Below are 17,266 nucleotides of genomic sequence, written 5' to 3'. Positions count from 1 at the left end.
GCCAAGAAAAATGAGTCAATTGCTATTTCCACAGAGCCCGAGTCGTCACACTCTATATGATTCATTGAAGAGCATGTCGCATCAATGGTATTTTGAAATGTGCTGCTTTTATCAGAACAATTTGCTCAGATCTTGAGGTACTGCTAGGTTTTCTCAGTAAGAGGATCACTCCAGTCAAAATGGGATATGGACAGTCTTACTTATCTAACCGGTATATATGGTATTAGATTGGATGTGGCGAGTACCGAGTACTGAAGGGAGATTTTTTTTGTATACATATTTGAGGCTCGTGAGATTCTTCATCATTGAGAGATGGGGCCAAAAATGATATATAGCACAATATTTCAAACAGTTGTGGATGGATTATGACAAAACTTGGTGGATGATTTTGGTAGGTGACAAGAACAAGCCAATCACAATTTGGTTAAAGTACAGATGCAGATCTGGCCTATCAGTGGGATACAAAACGTAAACTGTTCAGCCTGGTGAAGGTATGCGCACTACCGAGGGCTGTTTTAGTTTCTCTCAGTGAATGCACATCAGCAATATTTATTCACACAAACAGAGTATCCACCCTATGGGTGATCTTGCTCCAAGCGTGCAACACTTCTAATAAAAATCCCTTTATTTTGGGTGGTGCATATGCAACAGACCACCGCCTTGAGAGCTCCTAAAAATAAAAATAACCCAGGTTACATACATGAATCAAAAACATGGGTACTGCTTACGTCATGGTTCGCACAGCCATGGAAGACCAAATTTCCAGTTTTCAAGGACAAAAAATTTGTTTTCCAGGACTTTTAATATAAATGTTCTGTGTAACAAGTGACATTGCAAAAAAAACCACAAGAATAAGAATGAAACCTTGTTTGCTTTCTGTTATTCCACATTCCATTGAATATTTCAGTAACTAGAAACAACTGCTCCCACAAGGAACAGCCTGGGGGTGGGGGACTGTGGGGGGGGGGAGGTAGGATAAACATATATTGTGCCATGGCCAATAAAAGCCCCTGCCTGCAGCAAGTGTCAGTAAACCACCTGCATGTGGCATGTGTACAGGCAAAAATCACAAGTCATCTGAGGGATGGGGGGGAGGGAGGGATAGGGTTGTGCCCATGACGTGACCCTGGGTCGATGTACCAACACATTTGCAAAACTTAGTGGAGATCGGCCCAGCCCTGTATTTTTCTATGATTTTCAGATGTACACACACACACACACACACACACACACGCACATAGATAATTGACATTTAATATTGTAAGAGATATGTATACCTCCAAATAAAATATATTAGCAGAGCATGTTATACCACAGAACGATTCCAAGTTGTACCTTTTTCAGCATTAATCACCAGCTTCTGTCACATGGATTGCTTACAAGGAATAAACTACAATTTTTAGTCCATCTGGGTCCAAATGAGAAACCATTTCGGTGCGGCATTAATGGTAAATCCCTGTGGGAGGTTAAAATTGGTAACGGTCTCTTGAAGAGACCGGTGGAGACCATGGCCTTGCAGATTATTTATATTTGTGCAATTTTCCAGACGTTTCAAGGACTTGGACAAGTTTTTCAGAACTTTCCAGCACTGGAAAATGCTTTTTTCATTTTTTTTTTCCAAGAGTTTCAAGGGTTGTAATCAAAATTCATTCCCTGTACTGTGCATATATAATACATTGTAGGTATATATCTCTCAGATAATTCCAAATGTATTGGCCCATAGGCTGACACCAGAGGCCTAAACGTACTGTCGCCTCCACAAGGCCCGTGATGCCTATTGGCTCCAACCTTTTGATATTTAATGATCCATGTAACAGTCACTTTGGTTGTTTCACAATGAACGGAAACCTTTTTGGGAGGGCATGGCAATTGTGAATATGACCCTTCCGAAGATGTCTTAGGCTTACAATAACGGGGAACGTGTTTTTTTTTTCAAGTTAAATTTGTGGGTGACATTAGCCACCTGTCCAAACAATGGTGAAGAGTGAATATGCAGACATACAAACACTTTGTCCATTATAAATAGATTTTGCACTATTATGAGCTCTAAAAATCGAGAACAAAACAGCAGGCAAATCATCTGCCATTTGTAAGCATCAAATAATGATGTTTAGCTTCTGTCCTGCGTACAAAAGCTAAGTCGTGCAGTTTGTGAGGGAGATGCGGACAGAAGAGTCTGGTTGTTTGGTCTGGTTGTTTGGCATTGGCATTGCCCAGAACAGTTATACCCCCCTGATATGGTACCGCATCGCAGTGGGAACAAGCCATTAGCTTTGCACAAGCCAAACAGTCCACACATAGACACAAAGAACCAGAAATGGAAGTCTGTTTGCATCATAGTTTCTTTTTACGATAGCCAGATTTTTAAAGTTTCAATCTTAAACAGGTACGTTGTTCCAAAAGGGGCTGTGGCTGTTTCAAACCTATTTGTGGAATGGGGGTGGGGGGGAAATTGTCAGTTAGTTGGAGAGAATTAACCTTTGAAAAAAAGAATAATGGTAAAAAGCAATATCTGTATGTTGTTCCATTCCATTTCTCTTTCTTATAGCCTACGTATGAATGAACCACAGCCTTTTGGGAGCACAACATTCAGACACCTGTGATTCACACTCAATATCAGCAGATACACAGAAGTACTTCTTTTAAACTCTGATGTTTTTCAGAACATTGTTTGCACGATTTCACCCAGACCAGAGAGACTGCATGTGGGCTGAACAATGGCAATTGCATCGACAAACATTAACAAAATGCCACGACAGAGCACACAGCATTGTTTACAGCCAACATCTCCAAAATGTCTTTTTTTTTCTCTCTCTCTCTCACATCAACTTTACCAGGACTGCAACATACACTGCAATTTCATTAAAACATAAATGGGATGCATTTTATAAAATAGGGTTCTGAGAGTGGCCGGTTTAAATCGACAGCATTGGCAATTTTGAAACCAATGATCAATGTGATAATTTGGGTGCCTTCTAAATGCAAATGAAGACTCGCAGTGTATTGACATGTTGGAAGAAGAAAATTTACTCTCTCACCTTTGTGGGGAAATGGTACGGAAGCAACATGTCAATATGAAACAAATATTTTACAATGGTGCTACATTGTTTTGGGGAGGCGTTACAAAGCCCACCCACACCACCTTCGCTCCCCCCCAAAAAATTTAACAGTGAACATGCAGTGTAGGATGGAGTATAAACAATGTGGCTAAAAGGAAGAAAATAAAAAGGAAACAATGTTCAAAAAGGTCATGTGGCACATCTTTGTGAGTCGTTGCAATGCTGTCACACAGGCCTGTTGGGAGGTAAAGTTGGGAATTCATAAAATTCACAACAAGGAGAACACATCTGAGGAAAAGGAGAAGTTGAGTAACGAGGTTCGTTGGTGCTATCGCAATTAGAGGGGTGGTCCACGAGATGCTGCAACACCAGAGAAAGCGCTTGCGATTTCCGCCACACTGCCTCGAGCAGATGCTGCGAGGCCTCCGATCTCTGTGTCGATGCGGCCGATGACCCACTCCATCGCCTCCCGGCCCTGTCATGCCACGTCACGTCACGACACCACACCACCAAGCTTGCGAGTCACATGGTACTATATAACACTCTTCTTCACAATTCAGCTTATCATTACGCTTCAAAATAACACATACTTCTGAGCAAGACAGCCTTTGATTCAAATCCCTGAGCATTTGACATTTGGTTTTTGACCTAAGCAAGAAGGCACTCCCTCTTCAACGCACCAGAAATGCAAGGACAAGACAAATTTTATGCTTCTCAAACCCTAGAAAATGACATCACAGTTGACCAATGAGTCGTTTCCATGCTGGAGAAATGAAAAATGTTTTCCCTCCAACCATAAAGGAATAGTTCTGTGCCAGTAAATCTTGGCAAAAAATGTCTGTCCTTTTCGATGTAGTTTCCAGTTACTGTCACTTTTTCTCCAATGTTGGGTATCAACACATCAATGGAATGCAAGTCATGGTTTTGGCAGCTGAAAATATTTTTTAAAGGGGGGGAAAAAAAAAACTTTGACAACCTTGAAAATTTTCAACAGGATTTAAGCTAGAAAGAAGAGGGCCAAGATTGAACCTTTGTTGCGAGCAGGCAAATTATGTGTTCGGAGGCAAGTCCAGTTAGCTAAAACAAGGTTCCAAATTTGAGATTTTCCATTCAATAGCCATCCATCCCTTCATAAAAAAGAAGTGCAAGATGAAAGTACGAAGTACAGGTGTAAAAAAGTCAATGGTGAGCAGAGAGGAGCGATTTGATTGAGAGAGGAATCGAGGTGAGTTTGATATGGGAGAAAGAAAGCCATAGACGGTGATGAAAGATGAAAGGTGAAAACAAGGATGAGGATTGAAGTGAAATTTTGATCATTGGAATAAATAAAAAAAAAGAAAGCGAAAGAAAAAGAAAAGACAAAGCATCAAAGATTCGTAAAGAAGAAGCATGCGGGGACAATGATTATGATAGTGAGGGGGGTTAGTGAGCACCAGGCAAGCAGGGGAAGGAAAACAAAGGAGGAGGAGAGTTAATTAGAAGCATGTAGTGCTATGCACTCGCACAGCGGGAAGACAGACGAGTCTGTACACAACGCGACTCACACACCCCTCAGTCCACAAAGCTCTTCAAAACAATTCATAATTACAACAGAATTGCTGTGTATGGCATACCTTCTTAGCATTGGCTGAGATGGTGCTTGCCATCATGGCCTCCAAGTAGCTACTTAAACTGACGCCCTTCACAGAGATGATTGCTTCCTGTGTCAGGAGTGTCCTGTGGACAATGCAAATTGGGAATCACCGTGAGGATGCACATATTGCATTACTTTGGTAAAGACAACTTCCCAGTACTTATTAATACCACAAAAGGAGCAAAGGCTGCAGGTTTTCTCAAAAAAAAAAATTAGGTTTACATTGCATAAGAGACTCCATTTCACCGACAAGGAAGGTTTTTGTAACCAGCACATCATACGACTTCCTAACATGATGGCATCAGACATCAATGTACTCAAGCCAATCCCAAAGCATTGGCCAATGGCTTGCAGAAATGCCAAGAAAACTTAGCTTTGAGTCCTGCATAAAATGATTTCCATTTACCTTTGGCAATCATCTGGGTGGGGTCGGTACACAAGCCTCTCATCCACAGAAACCAAGTTGGTAAGTGTTATCTGCAATGGAAGCGTGAAAGCTCACACAAGTATACTATATAGCTGTCAACCTTCCAATAGAGTGGTTTCAGTAGCTACACCCATGCACCCTCCCCCCCCACCCGACCCCTTTTCCCCCAACAAACTCCTTCCCCAGATAAAAATAAAAACAATTGTAATTACTAGATGCAGTGCCATTTTCTGCATCTGCAAATGGTTCTTAGGGGTTTCGGAGATGTCTTATCCTTTCCCAGTGTTCTATTTCAGTGACACTAGCCATGCCTATCTGTTGCTTTGTTGTTGTTGTTACCGGATGGAACATCAGAAACAGTCAAGTTAGGATTGGTATGGATGCACAATAAAGGCACACAGCCTGATGTGAAAAAGTGTTTAAAGTTGCTGGTGCATGGAAGGATGACAGAGACAAAGCTTGAGGAACAATTCAGTGGACAGAAAGTCAAAGTAGAGAGACACTTACATTTGCAGACTGCAGCTCCATAGTGCGCTTGTTCGGGTCAACAACTGAATGTTCTGTTACGTAAGTTCTTGTCCTACAATTGCCAATAATCTGTGAAGATAAAAGTTAGGGGATCATAAGCAGAGTTAAGCAGGAAAATGTGTGTGTGTGTGTGTGTGTGTGTGTGTGTGTGTGTGTGTGTGTGTGTGTGTGTGTGTGTGTGTGTGTGTGTGTGTGTGTGTGTGTGTGTGTGTGTGTGTGTGTGTGTGTGTGTGTGTGTGTGTGTGTGTCCGTCCAGGCCACAACTTTTTTCTAACCATTGCAACTTCTGTCATCAAATTTTCAACAAACCTATATTATGAGAATATGGAGAAAATAATAAAAAAAATTGGGTTAAAATATGAAAAGGGCAAAGTCATAGTTACTATAAATAGCACTTATTCGCCCAGCCAGGGCATCAAGCGCGAGAAGGCCCGGTGATTTTAAATCGCTTCCATGTTTCTTTATTTATTTACCCTTGAGCTCCAGTCTGTCTGTCCAGGTAATAACATTTTTATCAATTGAACTTTTGTCATCAAATCTTCAACAAACGTCCCATGGGGTGATTATGAAAATACGGAGACCACAAATGAATAAAGTGTCCAATTTTTTTTTTTTTTTGAATTGTCGTTTTCATCAAGTTTAGTTTGAGTACAAAGCATTGCATTTTGAGATGCTTTCTCCCACTATGCTGAATCAGATGCAACTAAAATGCTTAGAACCGAGGTGCTCATGATGTCAGGGTGATCCACAGTTGTGCAACTACGAATGTTTGCTTTATCACATCGTTTTGATGAATGCTGTCATGAAAGTGTGAAGAGGCATCAAGAGGGCAGATGGGGATGCGAAGACATCTACGGACGGGTTATTGACGGGAGGGGGTTCCCTCACCGATTTGACGAGGCTGGGTAGTCCCCACTCTGTACTGAGCAACCTATGGCTGTGTAACCGCCCAACTGTGTCCACATGCCGATCCAGGACATCCACTCCCACCACGCTGGGGCTTAATGGGTTTGGATACTTTTGCATCGCTGCCATGGTGACCGTCTCCCATGGATGACTGTTCACAACAAATAGCAATTTTAAGTATCAAATATTTTTTTAAAATTCACTCAAAGGTCAATGCATAATTGATTTCCACAAACCAACCATTCCAAGAGCAATTAACGTAACTTTAGCAAAAAAAAAAAAAAAAAACTTTTTTTACACTCAACCAAAAAGATGTTTTGAACACGACTGTAAAGCCCATGGAACAACCTCATGCATCAATAAATCTTCACTTGCATCAATGAAGCATACATGGTAGTGGATGGAACAAATTACAGAAATGTTCAGGGAATATCAATGAGCTCATGATTGCTCCACATGTACAATATGTTTGGTCATCCAATGGACGAACCTTCAATGGAATCACTCAGTGTTTCTGTTCGTAAAAAACTGCAATGCAGACTTACATTTTTGGTAAAACATAATATCCTATGAATTATTTAATTCAATTGAGGATCCCATTATCATGACACGATAATAGCCATATTGTTTTCACAAGTACTAATATTTGAAAGTGGGCAGGATTGACCATCATCGTCATAAACATCATTAATAACAGCAGCAGCAGCAGTGAGCGGAAGAAGTGAGGCAGCTAAATCACGTACATCTTTTTGTAGTTTTCATTCACAACCACTTGTACAAATCATCCAGATGGTTGTCGGCAATCATCAAACTCAACAAGGTGAAATAACATGATCGAAACTCTCCTTTAAAACAAGTCGAACATCCACCGTATTGAAATAATCTCACTATCTCTCTGCCTTCGCTCCAGGTCTTCAAGACAGAAACGACTGCTGGCAATTACCACCAACACCCCCCCTCCCCAATCTACTTTCTCAACAATCTTCATAAAGGAGGTTTCGTCATTCAAACTCCTGGATCTCACTATCAGCCATGATCTTTCTTGGAGAAATCACATTTCAACGCTGGCCTCCAAAGCCAGCCTCCATCATACAAAGTCCTTCTTTGACACACCTGAACTCCTATGCACCGACAAGGTCTTCATCCACATATTGATGGGGTTGTGCTCTCCCCTCTAAGCAGCTCCCATGCCTCACATCTTGCTCAGCTTGACGCTGTGGAAATCAAGGCTTTAGGATTATTGGAATCCCCCACGATAAAGCTGAGTCACTTCGCCATCGCAGATAGTTGGTGGTCTCTCTGTCTTCTACCACCTCCTTTTGGTCTTGCACCCTCTGCTCAGGATGTCAGGCCAAGCCAGGTTAGATCTGTGGCTTGCTACAGGTACCATGTAAACCTGTACGAACCTGTTTCATGTTCGGGTTGACGGGTAATAAACCTTCTCCCCCATGAGGTTTCCTGGTGAGGAGGATGCATGGATATGGATACCCAGCAGGACTAAAAACAAAACCTGTCAAAGGGCGGAGGAGCTCCATGTGGTGGAGCGGAGGAGCTCCATGTGGTGGAGCGGAGGAGCTCCATGTGGTGGAGCGGAGGAGTTCAAAGGGCATCCATATCTAGTGCCCAACTGTGTCTGCGGATGTCCTCCTGCAGTTAGGTTACTCTTCTTAAGAGGTTGATAGCAAGACTTGCACTCCGGCCACCGTAAAACACTTCACTCCGCAAAACCCACAAATGCAACAAAAACTGAAAACCCACTCTACCTCCTGTGCTGCTGCACTTTGCAGGGCAGCTCACCAGATGATGGGATTTGGTAAAGCCTTCAGAACCCCTATTCATTGATGATAGAAGGAAAAGCACAGGGTAAACTTCTCCCACAGATTACGGTGGTGTGTGGCAGAGTGGTGCTGAGGTGTCGTCCACCAGACGGCGGTCTCCTTGGGTTAACCTGAGGCAGTCCCTTCGGGTGGGTGCCTGGAATGTCCCATCCCTAAGAGAGGATGAGCATATCATCTGTCTCTGTTAATATCTGAGCTCAAGTGTTTGAACATCGGTATTGCAGCACTCTCTGAGGTTTGGAGACTGGATAGTGGTGAGATCATGGCGGGTGGTTACACCTACTATTGGTCTGGTCACTTTGATGGTTACCATGGCCAAGGAGTTGCTGTAGCTCTGCCCAATAAGCTGACTCCAACGGTAATTGAGGTAACACCGGTCAACGAGCGTATTATGAGACTAAGGATTCGTCACTCCTTAGGTGTCATTTCCCTGGTCTCTGTATATGCTCCGACTGAAGTGAGTGATCTCACCGTGAAGGACGCATTCTTTGCCACACTCGAGTCTGTGGTTGATCAGTGTCCCAGGCAACATATTCTTCTCGTCTTGGGGGATTTCAATGCATCGACTGGAACTGATAGGGATGGTTATGAGACGTGTGTTTGCCCCCATGGGTCTGGAACTGTGAACCAGAACAGCACTAAGCTCCTTGACTTTGCAAGAAGTCATGGACAGGGTGGCCGGTTCATGGTCTCAGTGCCCACAGGCTCATCAGTGCACTTGGTATTCCAATGAAGGTGGTGTGGCAAAGGAGATTGACCATGAACTCATTGATGGTCGCTGGATGATCCAGAACTGCAAGGTCTACCAGTGTGCTCAGTTCCTCAATATTGACCACAGGCTTGTTAGAGCAACTTTGAAGTTTCAGCTTAAATGTGGGAGAATGGTAAGATCCCAGCCAAGGCTGGATGTTGACAAGCTTAAGGATGAGAGGGTAGCTGAGGAGTTTGCGAACAGGCTGAGTGGGGACTTTGGGGGGGGGGTAGGTCTTGGTGCTTTGGGGAATCCTGAAGAGTAGTGGAGTACCTTCAGAAACACCATCCTTGATGTTGCCGATAGATGTCATGGAACTCAACATAGGGTGAAGAAGAATTTTCTCTCTCAAGGGACACTGGATGTCATTGACCAGTTCTAGGGCCAGGCTGAAGGGCAGAGCTGAACTCTTCAGGAAGTTGAGGCGTAAAACTGCACGTGCGCTGAGGGTGGACAAGGAGGCCTATGTGCGAGGAATCTGTGAGGGAGTAGAGCATCACCTGTGGTCAAGTGATTCCCCTCCTGCTTACAGGGGAATTTGCGCATTACGTTCCTCCAAGCCCATCTCTCGGTGTACTGCAGTTAGAGTGGAGGGCGGTGGGTTCTTGACAGAGGAATCCGAAGTGAAGGCCTGCTGGGCCGGTTACTTTGAGCGGCTGCGCCAGGCTGATCCACCAGCTGTTGAGTTGGTTGTCATGGGTGTTACAATCCCTATTGCTGACCTTCCAATCAACTGTGATCCGCCTTCATTTGTGGAAACACAGGCTGCAGTGAACCAGTTGGAATGGGGTAAAGTTCCTGGGATCTGTGACATCCATGCTGAACTTCTCAAGGCTGGTGGAAATGTTGCACTCGTGTCGTTGCATGCAGTTCTGTGCTCTGCCTGGAACACAGGCATCATCCCAACTGACTGGAAGAGGGGCCTTGTTGTCCCTCTCTGGAAAGAGCAGGATGATCGGCAGAACTGCAACAACTACCGAGGGGTGAAGCTGCTCTCAGTGCCGGGCAAGGTCTTTGCTCAAATAATTATTGATAGGGTTCGCCACCATCTGCTTGAGCAGCAGCGTCCAGAGCAGTCAGGATTTACACCAAAGAGGTCAACGATTGACTGTATCCTTGCACTTCGGGTCCTCACCAAACACAGCCGAGAATTTCGGCAGGGGCTGCTTGCAGCTTATGTTGATCTCTGCAAAACGTTCGATTCAGTAAATCGAGATGCTTTCTGGAAAGGTAACGTCCCGCCTCCTCCCACTGGGCGGAAAAGGTAACGTCCCGCCTCCTCCCACTGGGTGGAAAAGGTAATGTCCCGCCTCCTCCCACTGGGCAGAAAAGGTAACGTCCCGTCTCCTCCCACTGGGCAGAAAAGGTAACGTCCCACCTCCTCCGACTGGGCGGAAAAGGTAACGTCCCACCTCCTCCCACTGGGCGGAAAAGGTAACGTCCCACCTCCTCCAACTGGGCGGAAAAGGTAACGTCCCGCCTCCTCCCACTGGGCAGAAAAGGTAACGTCCCGCCTCCTCCCACTGGGCGGAAAAGGTAACGTCCCGCCTCCTCCCACTGGGCGGAAAAGGTAACGTCCCGCCTCCTCCCACTGGGCGGAAAAGGTAATGTCCCGCCTCCTCCCACTGGGCAGAAAAGGTAACGTCCCGCCTCCTCCCACTGGGCGGAAAAGGTAACGTCCCGCCTCCTCCCACTGGGCGGAAAATGTAACGTCCCACCTCCTCCGACTGGGCGGAAAAGGTAACGTCCCACCTCCTCCGACTGGGCGGAAAAGGTAACATCCCACCTCTACATACTGTGTGACAGGGTGTGGTGGGAACAGTCCCTGGTGGAGTTCTGGATGACAAGTGTTAAAACGTCTGACATCTCCCCACGGAGTGACAAAGGTTACGTGTAACCCTTTCCCACTTGGTTAACAGTTATAAATTCTAACTTTGTAAAACAAGATCCTCTACCATATGATTTTTAAAAGAATACAATCAAAGTCCGAAACGGCAAAAAATTAATTCAATGTACACACACACACACACACACACACACACACACACACACACACACACACACACACACACACACACACACACACACACACACACACACACACACACACACACACACACACACACACACACACACGTTCCTGCGTCCTTGAGACAGACATCCATCCTCGACATCACAGAAGGACGACGAACGGTTCGTTACCCCGATGAACCGGCCAACTCTGCCGACAGTCGTATTTTACAAACATTGACCAACTCAAGCTCGTCTCTCAAGTCTTAATCCGTGTATCTCGGTTTTTCACTCTTACTTAAAGATGTGTTCCGATGTCCAGATTTTCATTTCGCTGAAACAGAGGGTATGGATTGAACAAGGGCTTCTGGAACAAGGAAAGCAAATGAAATTATAAATAACAGAGGACAAATACCGAGAGAGGGTTATGGAGGTAAAATGGAAACGTCAGAGAGAGGGAGAGCCGGTATCACGTACAGTAAGTACAGTGTGACAACGAACGCGAGGAAGAAGAAGAAAAAAAAAAAAAAAGAAGAAAAAATTAAAATAAAAAAACGTTAAAAGAACACACGTGACCGAACACCTTATGTTTGAGACGTATTCTCATTTCCTCTTCATGAATTATATGTGAACTAACAAATTGCGTTTCGTGCACGTCGATACTGAGGAGAAATCATTACGTTTTGTATAAAATGCATTCAGCTCATAAGTAGTACACTACAGCTAACGCTACCGTCATGACGCACACAGCGTGCACAGATACGTACAAAAACGTGGGTTTGGCCCTTTCTTCCCTCCGACGAAAACTTCGATCAACGTTCTGCTCATTACATCCGTTGATCTGTAGTGCTCTCGTCCTGAATAAATCATTCATATTTCATAACGACTTATCTAATCTAATATATAAAGCTCATTCTGACCACTGATTCACTGACCGACTGTTATTAAAGTTCAGGACATTTCGGGGGGCATATGTAAAGCTGAAATTTCGCGTGCCGATGGACATCGAAGCCGATACACCAGGAAAAATTACTGTGTATATATATACATATATATATATATATATATATATTGTTAAGGATTTCAGAATCTGGTCTGATGAATGCATCCACACATCCAGGTCCTCAGACAGTTATTTCCTGAAATGCATGTTCAGATTAGCCCCATCCCCATGTCTAATGGGATCTTAAATGTGATGCGTTGAGAAGGGTAAAGGATAGATCCCCTCTCTTATGGGAAGCTTTTTTCTTTATGACAGACACGTTGACACACATTTCTTTCACGAGCTCTGAAGCCCGCCCCCATCTTCCTCAGCGGCAATCTTTCATGAGCTCCGACGCCCGCCTTTTTTGAGAGAGCACGGGTCATCATGGTAACTGTGTCCCAGTTGGGCGGGGTGAGCTTTGGGCGGACGGCACCCCGCGGAGACTGCCCGGGGATATAAAAAACGAGCGAGAGGTACGTTCTGAGAGAAAAAGTCTGAAGAGAAAAAGTCTGAAGAGAATAGCGTGAGGAGAAAATCATGAAGAGAAAAAGTCCGAGGAGAAAAAGTGAGGAGAGAAAGGAGGGGAAAAAAGCGTTCTGAAGAGAAAAGCGTGAGGAGAGGAAAAGCGAAAGGAGAGAGGAAAAAGCAAAGGGCGAGAGAAGCTACCAAGAAGCGGGTGTCTGACCAGCACCGACGAGACAATTCGCCCTTCCCAGTGCTTCGGGAAGCGAGCGTGTGTGGGTGTGAGCAGCTCCGTCAACAAGTGAGGCACGGGTCGATGACCAACAACACGAGTGTATAAACCCGCGACGGATGATTTCGGTGCCCTCCAGACTTCGACTGGCATTCAAGGCTGCCCCGCGAGAGGGTGCACGGCAAAGCTGGGTGCTGGTGATGGACGTGACACGCAAGCATGCATTTTCAGAACGTTTTCACTTCACGGACCACTCTCTGGTGAGAGAGTTCTCCCTCCCCCTCCCTGGAATTCTCCCTCTCCCCTCCCCCTGAATGATTTGCTGGGTACCCTTGTCTGTGTTTAGCTGTAAGTAAGTCAACCCCCGATAAGCATCTGCTCTTTGTCTCTCTCCTGGCATTTTGATTGATTTTGCTTTGAAATTCATTCTTTATTTACCTCAGCAAATAAAAAGTTCTTTTTATTTATTTATTTATTAATAAATTATTCGTCGATTTCCAACCTGTCCGTGTTTGTCCTTTCCCTCCATTGCTCTGGCATTGTCCGAACTGAGATAAACTGGGAGGTAATTACCACAGAATTGACCAAAAAATCGTCAGCACGCACCAGCGGTTAAAACGCTCGGCCACCCGAATTAAAATCAAATAAGATAGCATTGGTGCTTTGCCGAGGGCGTGCTAACCGCTCAGGTAACCACGTGACCTCCAGTTAAACGGAATAATTAGATGGCGGACACTGGAACTCGTGGTTGACTGGGTAGCGTTCGTGGTTTTAAAACAACCCACCGTACCACAACGTTAATTGTGAGCGGTGGCCCCAGGTCCGGCTCTACCGAGAACAACCGGGGATTTATCCCCTGAGTGACAAGCTGGTGTCTCGGTACCCGTGGCCACAACAATATATATATATATATATATATATATATATATATATATATATATATATATATATATATATATATATATATCTCTTCCTCTTCTTCTTTCGACTGCTCCCATGAGGAGTCGCCATAGCGGATCATCCGTCTGATCCGCATAGTGATTTGGCACATGTTTTACGCCGGATGCCCTTCCTGACGCAACCCTGGTCGCCTCTTACGACACAGGGATAATATATATATATATATATATATATATATATATATATATATATATATATATATATATAATTATTACGAATCTGCGCCCGCTGGCATGCGGAAAGCCGCTTTTAGCCAAATCGCGGCCGTACGCCCACCGGACGAACAATTCAGTCGCGACTTTCCGGAACAACGCCGGAAACCAGTCATGGGTGTGCTCCAAGCGCACACCACGGCCTAGTCAACACTCTAACCACGCGCGACAGGGTGAATCGCCGAATTGTCGATATACCTAAGTATTCGTGTGGGCAGACGACCGAGAGACCATACCTCAGCGAGGACTGCTTGGACACGAACCGCTGAAGCGGTTCGTTCCGTTCTGGGATAACCGAGCGGGGTATTATCGCGAGACCTCGCTGGACCCGATTCTTTTATCGGCTATAAAAATCCCGCTACCATTCCGAAATGCAATACGGCGGTTCAATGGGGAAAGAGGACACAACGAACGGGTTAACATTTAAACACGCATATTTATTCACACACGTATGCAGTCAGGAATGCAAAACACCAACATACACGTATACAGAAAAGCAATGGAATTGGTGGGAAGGGACAAGACGCGAGCAAGACAAAGCAATACAACCGTCTATTATTTATTATTCACAAGCACTTAACAACAGTTCTACTTGCGGACATGGCGCCACAACATTCACACAAATAAAAGCAAGGAAAAGACCCCCTCAAAGACAAGGGGGTCAGACTGGACCCGAAGGCCTTTATAACGTAGAGCTTGGCAGACCGAAGGAGTTCCACGACACCTTTGCAGGTTACATCCACCCTCGTAGTGCCTCGATGGGGCGACCCGCGACGTCCCGTCCCCATGGCAGTTAGCTTAGCCGCGGTTGAGCCCAGGCCTTGCCAAGCGGCCGGGTGATTCGGGCCTCAGCTGGCGACACATTGAGAGGAACGAATGGGTCTTGATGCTCTTCCAAAGTTGATCCTCTTTGTAAGAACCGTACGTTCCTCAGCGATGCCCGGACTGTCCCGAAGCCGATCACCTTAGACCCTTTGGCGCTGGCTGGCGAGCTCTCTCCGGCTCTCTCCACATGAATGCGCAGGTCTGCGCGGCACAGCAGGGTTGGCCACGCTCTCAGCTCGCATGTCCTCTGCTCTCCTGGACTTCTCCCCCGACTGTGTTCTCCAGACTCCAGACTTCAGACTTCACCGACTGACTCCACCGACTCACGACTGACAACTGGCGCTCCGCTCGGCCTTTTATAGGGCTCGAGAAACGAGATCTGATCTCCGCTCTTCGACCTTTGACCCCACAGGCGCGCCCCTTTTTCTCTTTTGATCCAAATTCCGAGGCGAAGCTTCCACAGAGCGGACGTGCGCAAGATCACCAGACTTGCTCGGTGAGCGGACGTGCGCCAGATCACCAGACTTGCTCGGTGAGCGAACCCCTGCATGTGCCTGCAGCGATGTTGTTCGCTGGGAACTCGCCGCGGCTGGTGCAAAGATGGCGTCGCTTCGGGGATGAAGGTGAGGCGATGTTATTTGCGTTGGTCTATTGGGGGAGATGCGGTTTAGGAGATGGTGGGGAGATGTCGCCGTTATGAAGGCGGTTTGGAGAGGGTGGTTGGTGGTTGACGCCATGGTTGGTGGGTGGCGTGGAGAAGGTGGTTGGTGGTTGGCGTTGTGGTTGGTCCAAAATAACGATAGTAAAGAAAAACGGCAAACTCAAAAATCACAGCCCGGGTGACACGAATAATACCCATTAAATAACGGTGAGGAAATCTAACTGAACACGGACTTCTCAGCATAACTGAACTAAGGACTTATATGGTGTTCTGCGAATTTCCACAGCCGTAACACTATATATATATGTGTATATATATATATATATATATATATATATATATATATATATATATGTATATATATATATATATGTATATATATATATATATATATATATATATATATATATTTTGGTGTATTAGACACTAAGTCAACGGTAAACTTCCAAAAAAAAAAAAATTCTACAAGCTTTAAAATCTTTCTTTTATTTAAATTGAATTATATACTTGAACATTGCAGAACACAAATCGCCTTTGTAGCACTTTCAAAACCCTTCCTTTTAGCATTACTTGGCCAAAATATTACAGCATTTTATGTCATCACCACCAATCAAATTTGTGGCTTGGAGACCCTGAACCATGACCTTGTTACTCAATACAGCGGGGGCTTTTACGAACTTGCAGTCTCATATGGTTCACGAAGCCTCAAGGCTCTTCCAGGCACAATTCCTGAAATATTTAGCAGTTAATCAAGATTTTGCCGAAATCGTCCACTTTGGGTTAAAACATGAAACTTGGCACACCATTACTTTGATCCAGACTGAACATATTTAGATATGGACCCAAATCAACAGGGACCCCTGGTGGCCATGGAAGCAGCAAATGTAGGTCTATATTTGTATTAGAATGCTTTGAAGATGCAGTATTACACAAATAAATGCAGTGAAATATAATTTATTGACATAAAATAATTGATATGATAGCTTTATGAAAATGATAGATTTTTACCGCTCATATGATTTGAAGATTACTGTAATATTTTCATTTTATACAATTTGAATTGCAAAAGTATTGTGACGTCCACGGGACTTGAACAGTCCCGCCAACGTAGAATGAGCCAAAACGATGGAGGCGGTTTATTTATTTATAACCCAAACATGGCGGTTCTAATCGCTCTACCGCAAACGGGACGAGGAAGGTGGCACAAGTCACTTTTCACTGAGTTTATGATGTTTATTTGTTTTTACTATTGACCAGAAATAACAAGACTCGGCAAGAAGAGGGATCCGGGGCGATTCGACGGGATGGTGTGGGATCAGGCGTGGGGAAAAACACAGACAATTCCAATGAATATACAGATCTCAAACCCTCTAAGGCGCCAAGCACACACACACACACACACACACACACACACACACACACACACACACACGCACACAAAACGTAGCTATTTCTGGTGGTCAGGCTGGACCGTGGTGTGGACGCAACTGTCCCTGGATCGGCGTCGGACGAGCTGGCCTTGCTCTCGTCAGGGGAGGCAGGAGAAACCGTGGTGCTGTCGACCTCCTGGTCTTGGCCCAAGTCCGCTCACAGCCGCCAGGGAACCAGTTCTGGCGCCAAGTTGCGAGCAGGAGAGGGAGGCGGGTCCGCCTGCCGTTCGACCCCGTACTCCGAGTCAGCAGAACCCCAGAGCCAACCAAGGTGAGGCACGAGGCTCAGCAAGGCTCCAAGACACGATGAAGAACACGATCGAATCAGCACAACAACAAGGACGCTC

General features: G+C 45.1%; 2 protein-coding genes across 2 annotated transcripts in view; one reads left to right on the top strand and one right to left on the bottom strand.

The window, feature by feature from the left end:
* Window positions 1–783: 783 nt before the first annotated feature.
* LOC147022071 (PRELI domain containing protein 3B-like) lies at window positions 784–11,694 on the bottom strand. The gene is made up of 6 exons (XM_085892647.1): window positions 11,451–11,694; window positions 6,536–6,704; window positions 5,627–5,716; window positions 5,099–5,169; window positions 4,673–4,775; window positions 784–3,534 (listed from the first exon to the last, which is right to left on the bottom strand). Exons 1-6 carry the CDS (start codon window positions 11,480–11,482, stop codon window positions 3,397–3,399), a joined length of 603 nt encoding a protein of 200 aa, XP_085748773.1. The 5' UTR covers window positions 11,483–11,694; the 3' UTR covers window positions 784–3,396.
* Window positions 11,010–17,266, top strand: part of AFG3L2 (AFG3 like matrix AAA peptidase subunit 2) — a 67,688-nt gene continuing 61,431 nt past the window's right edge. Inside the window, exon 1 of the mRNA XM_085892646.1 lies at window positions 11,010–11,028. The gene's annotated coding sequence lies outside the window, so the exon portion shown is untranslated. The remainder of the gene's footprint in view (window positions 11,029–17,266) is intronic.

The sequence above is a fragment of the Eptatretus burgeri genome, chromosome 8 (assembly GCF_056783735.1).
Source record: "Eptatretus burgeri isolate ZD-2024b chromosome 8, Ebu_testis_v1, whole genome shotgun sequence".
Lineage (NCBI taxonomy): Eukaryota > Metazoa > Chordata > Myxini > Myxiniformes > Myxinidae > Eptatretus > Eptatretus burgeri.
The sequence above is the reverse complement of the archived record's forward strand: the minus strand, read 5'-3'. Positions and strand labels throughout refer to the sequence as shown.

Excerpts from the sequence above, each read along its gene's own strand:
- LOC147022071 (XM_085892647.1), bottom strand. The coding sequence starts at position 11,482 with ATGAAAATCTGGACATCGGAACACATCTTTAA. Across the intron at positions 5,170-5,626 it reads TGGAGCTGCAGTCTGCAAAT|ATAACACTTACCAACTTGGT; the intron begins GTAAGTGTCTCT and ends CTTCCATTGCAG. Across the intron at positions 4,776-5,098 it reads CACCCAGATGATTGCCAAAG|GACACTCCTGACACAGGAAG; the intron begins GTAAATGGAAAT and ends CATTGTCCACAG.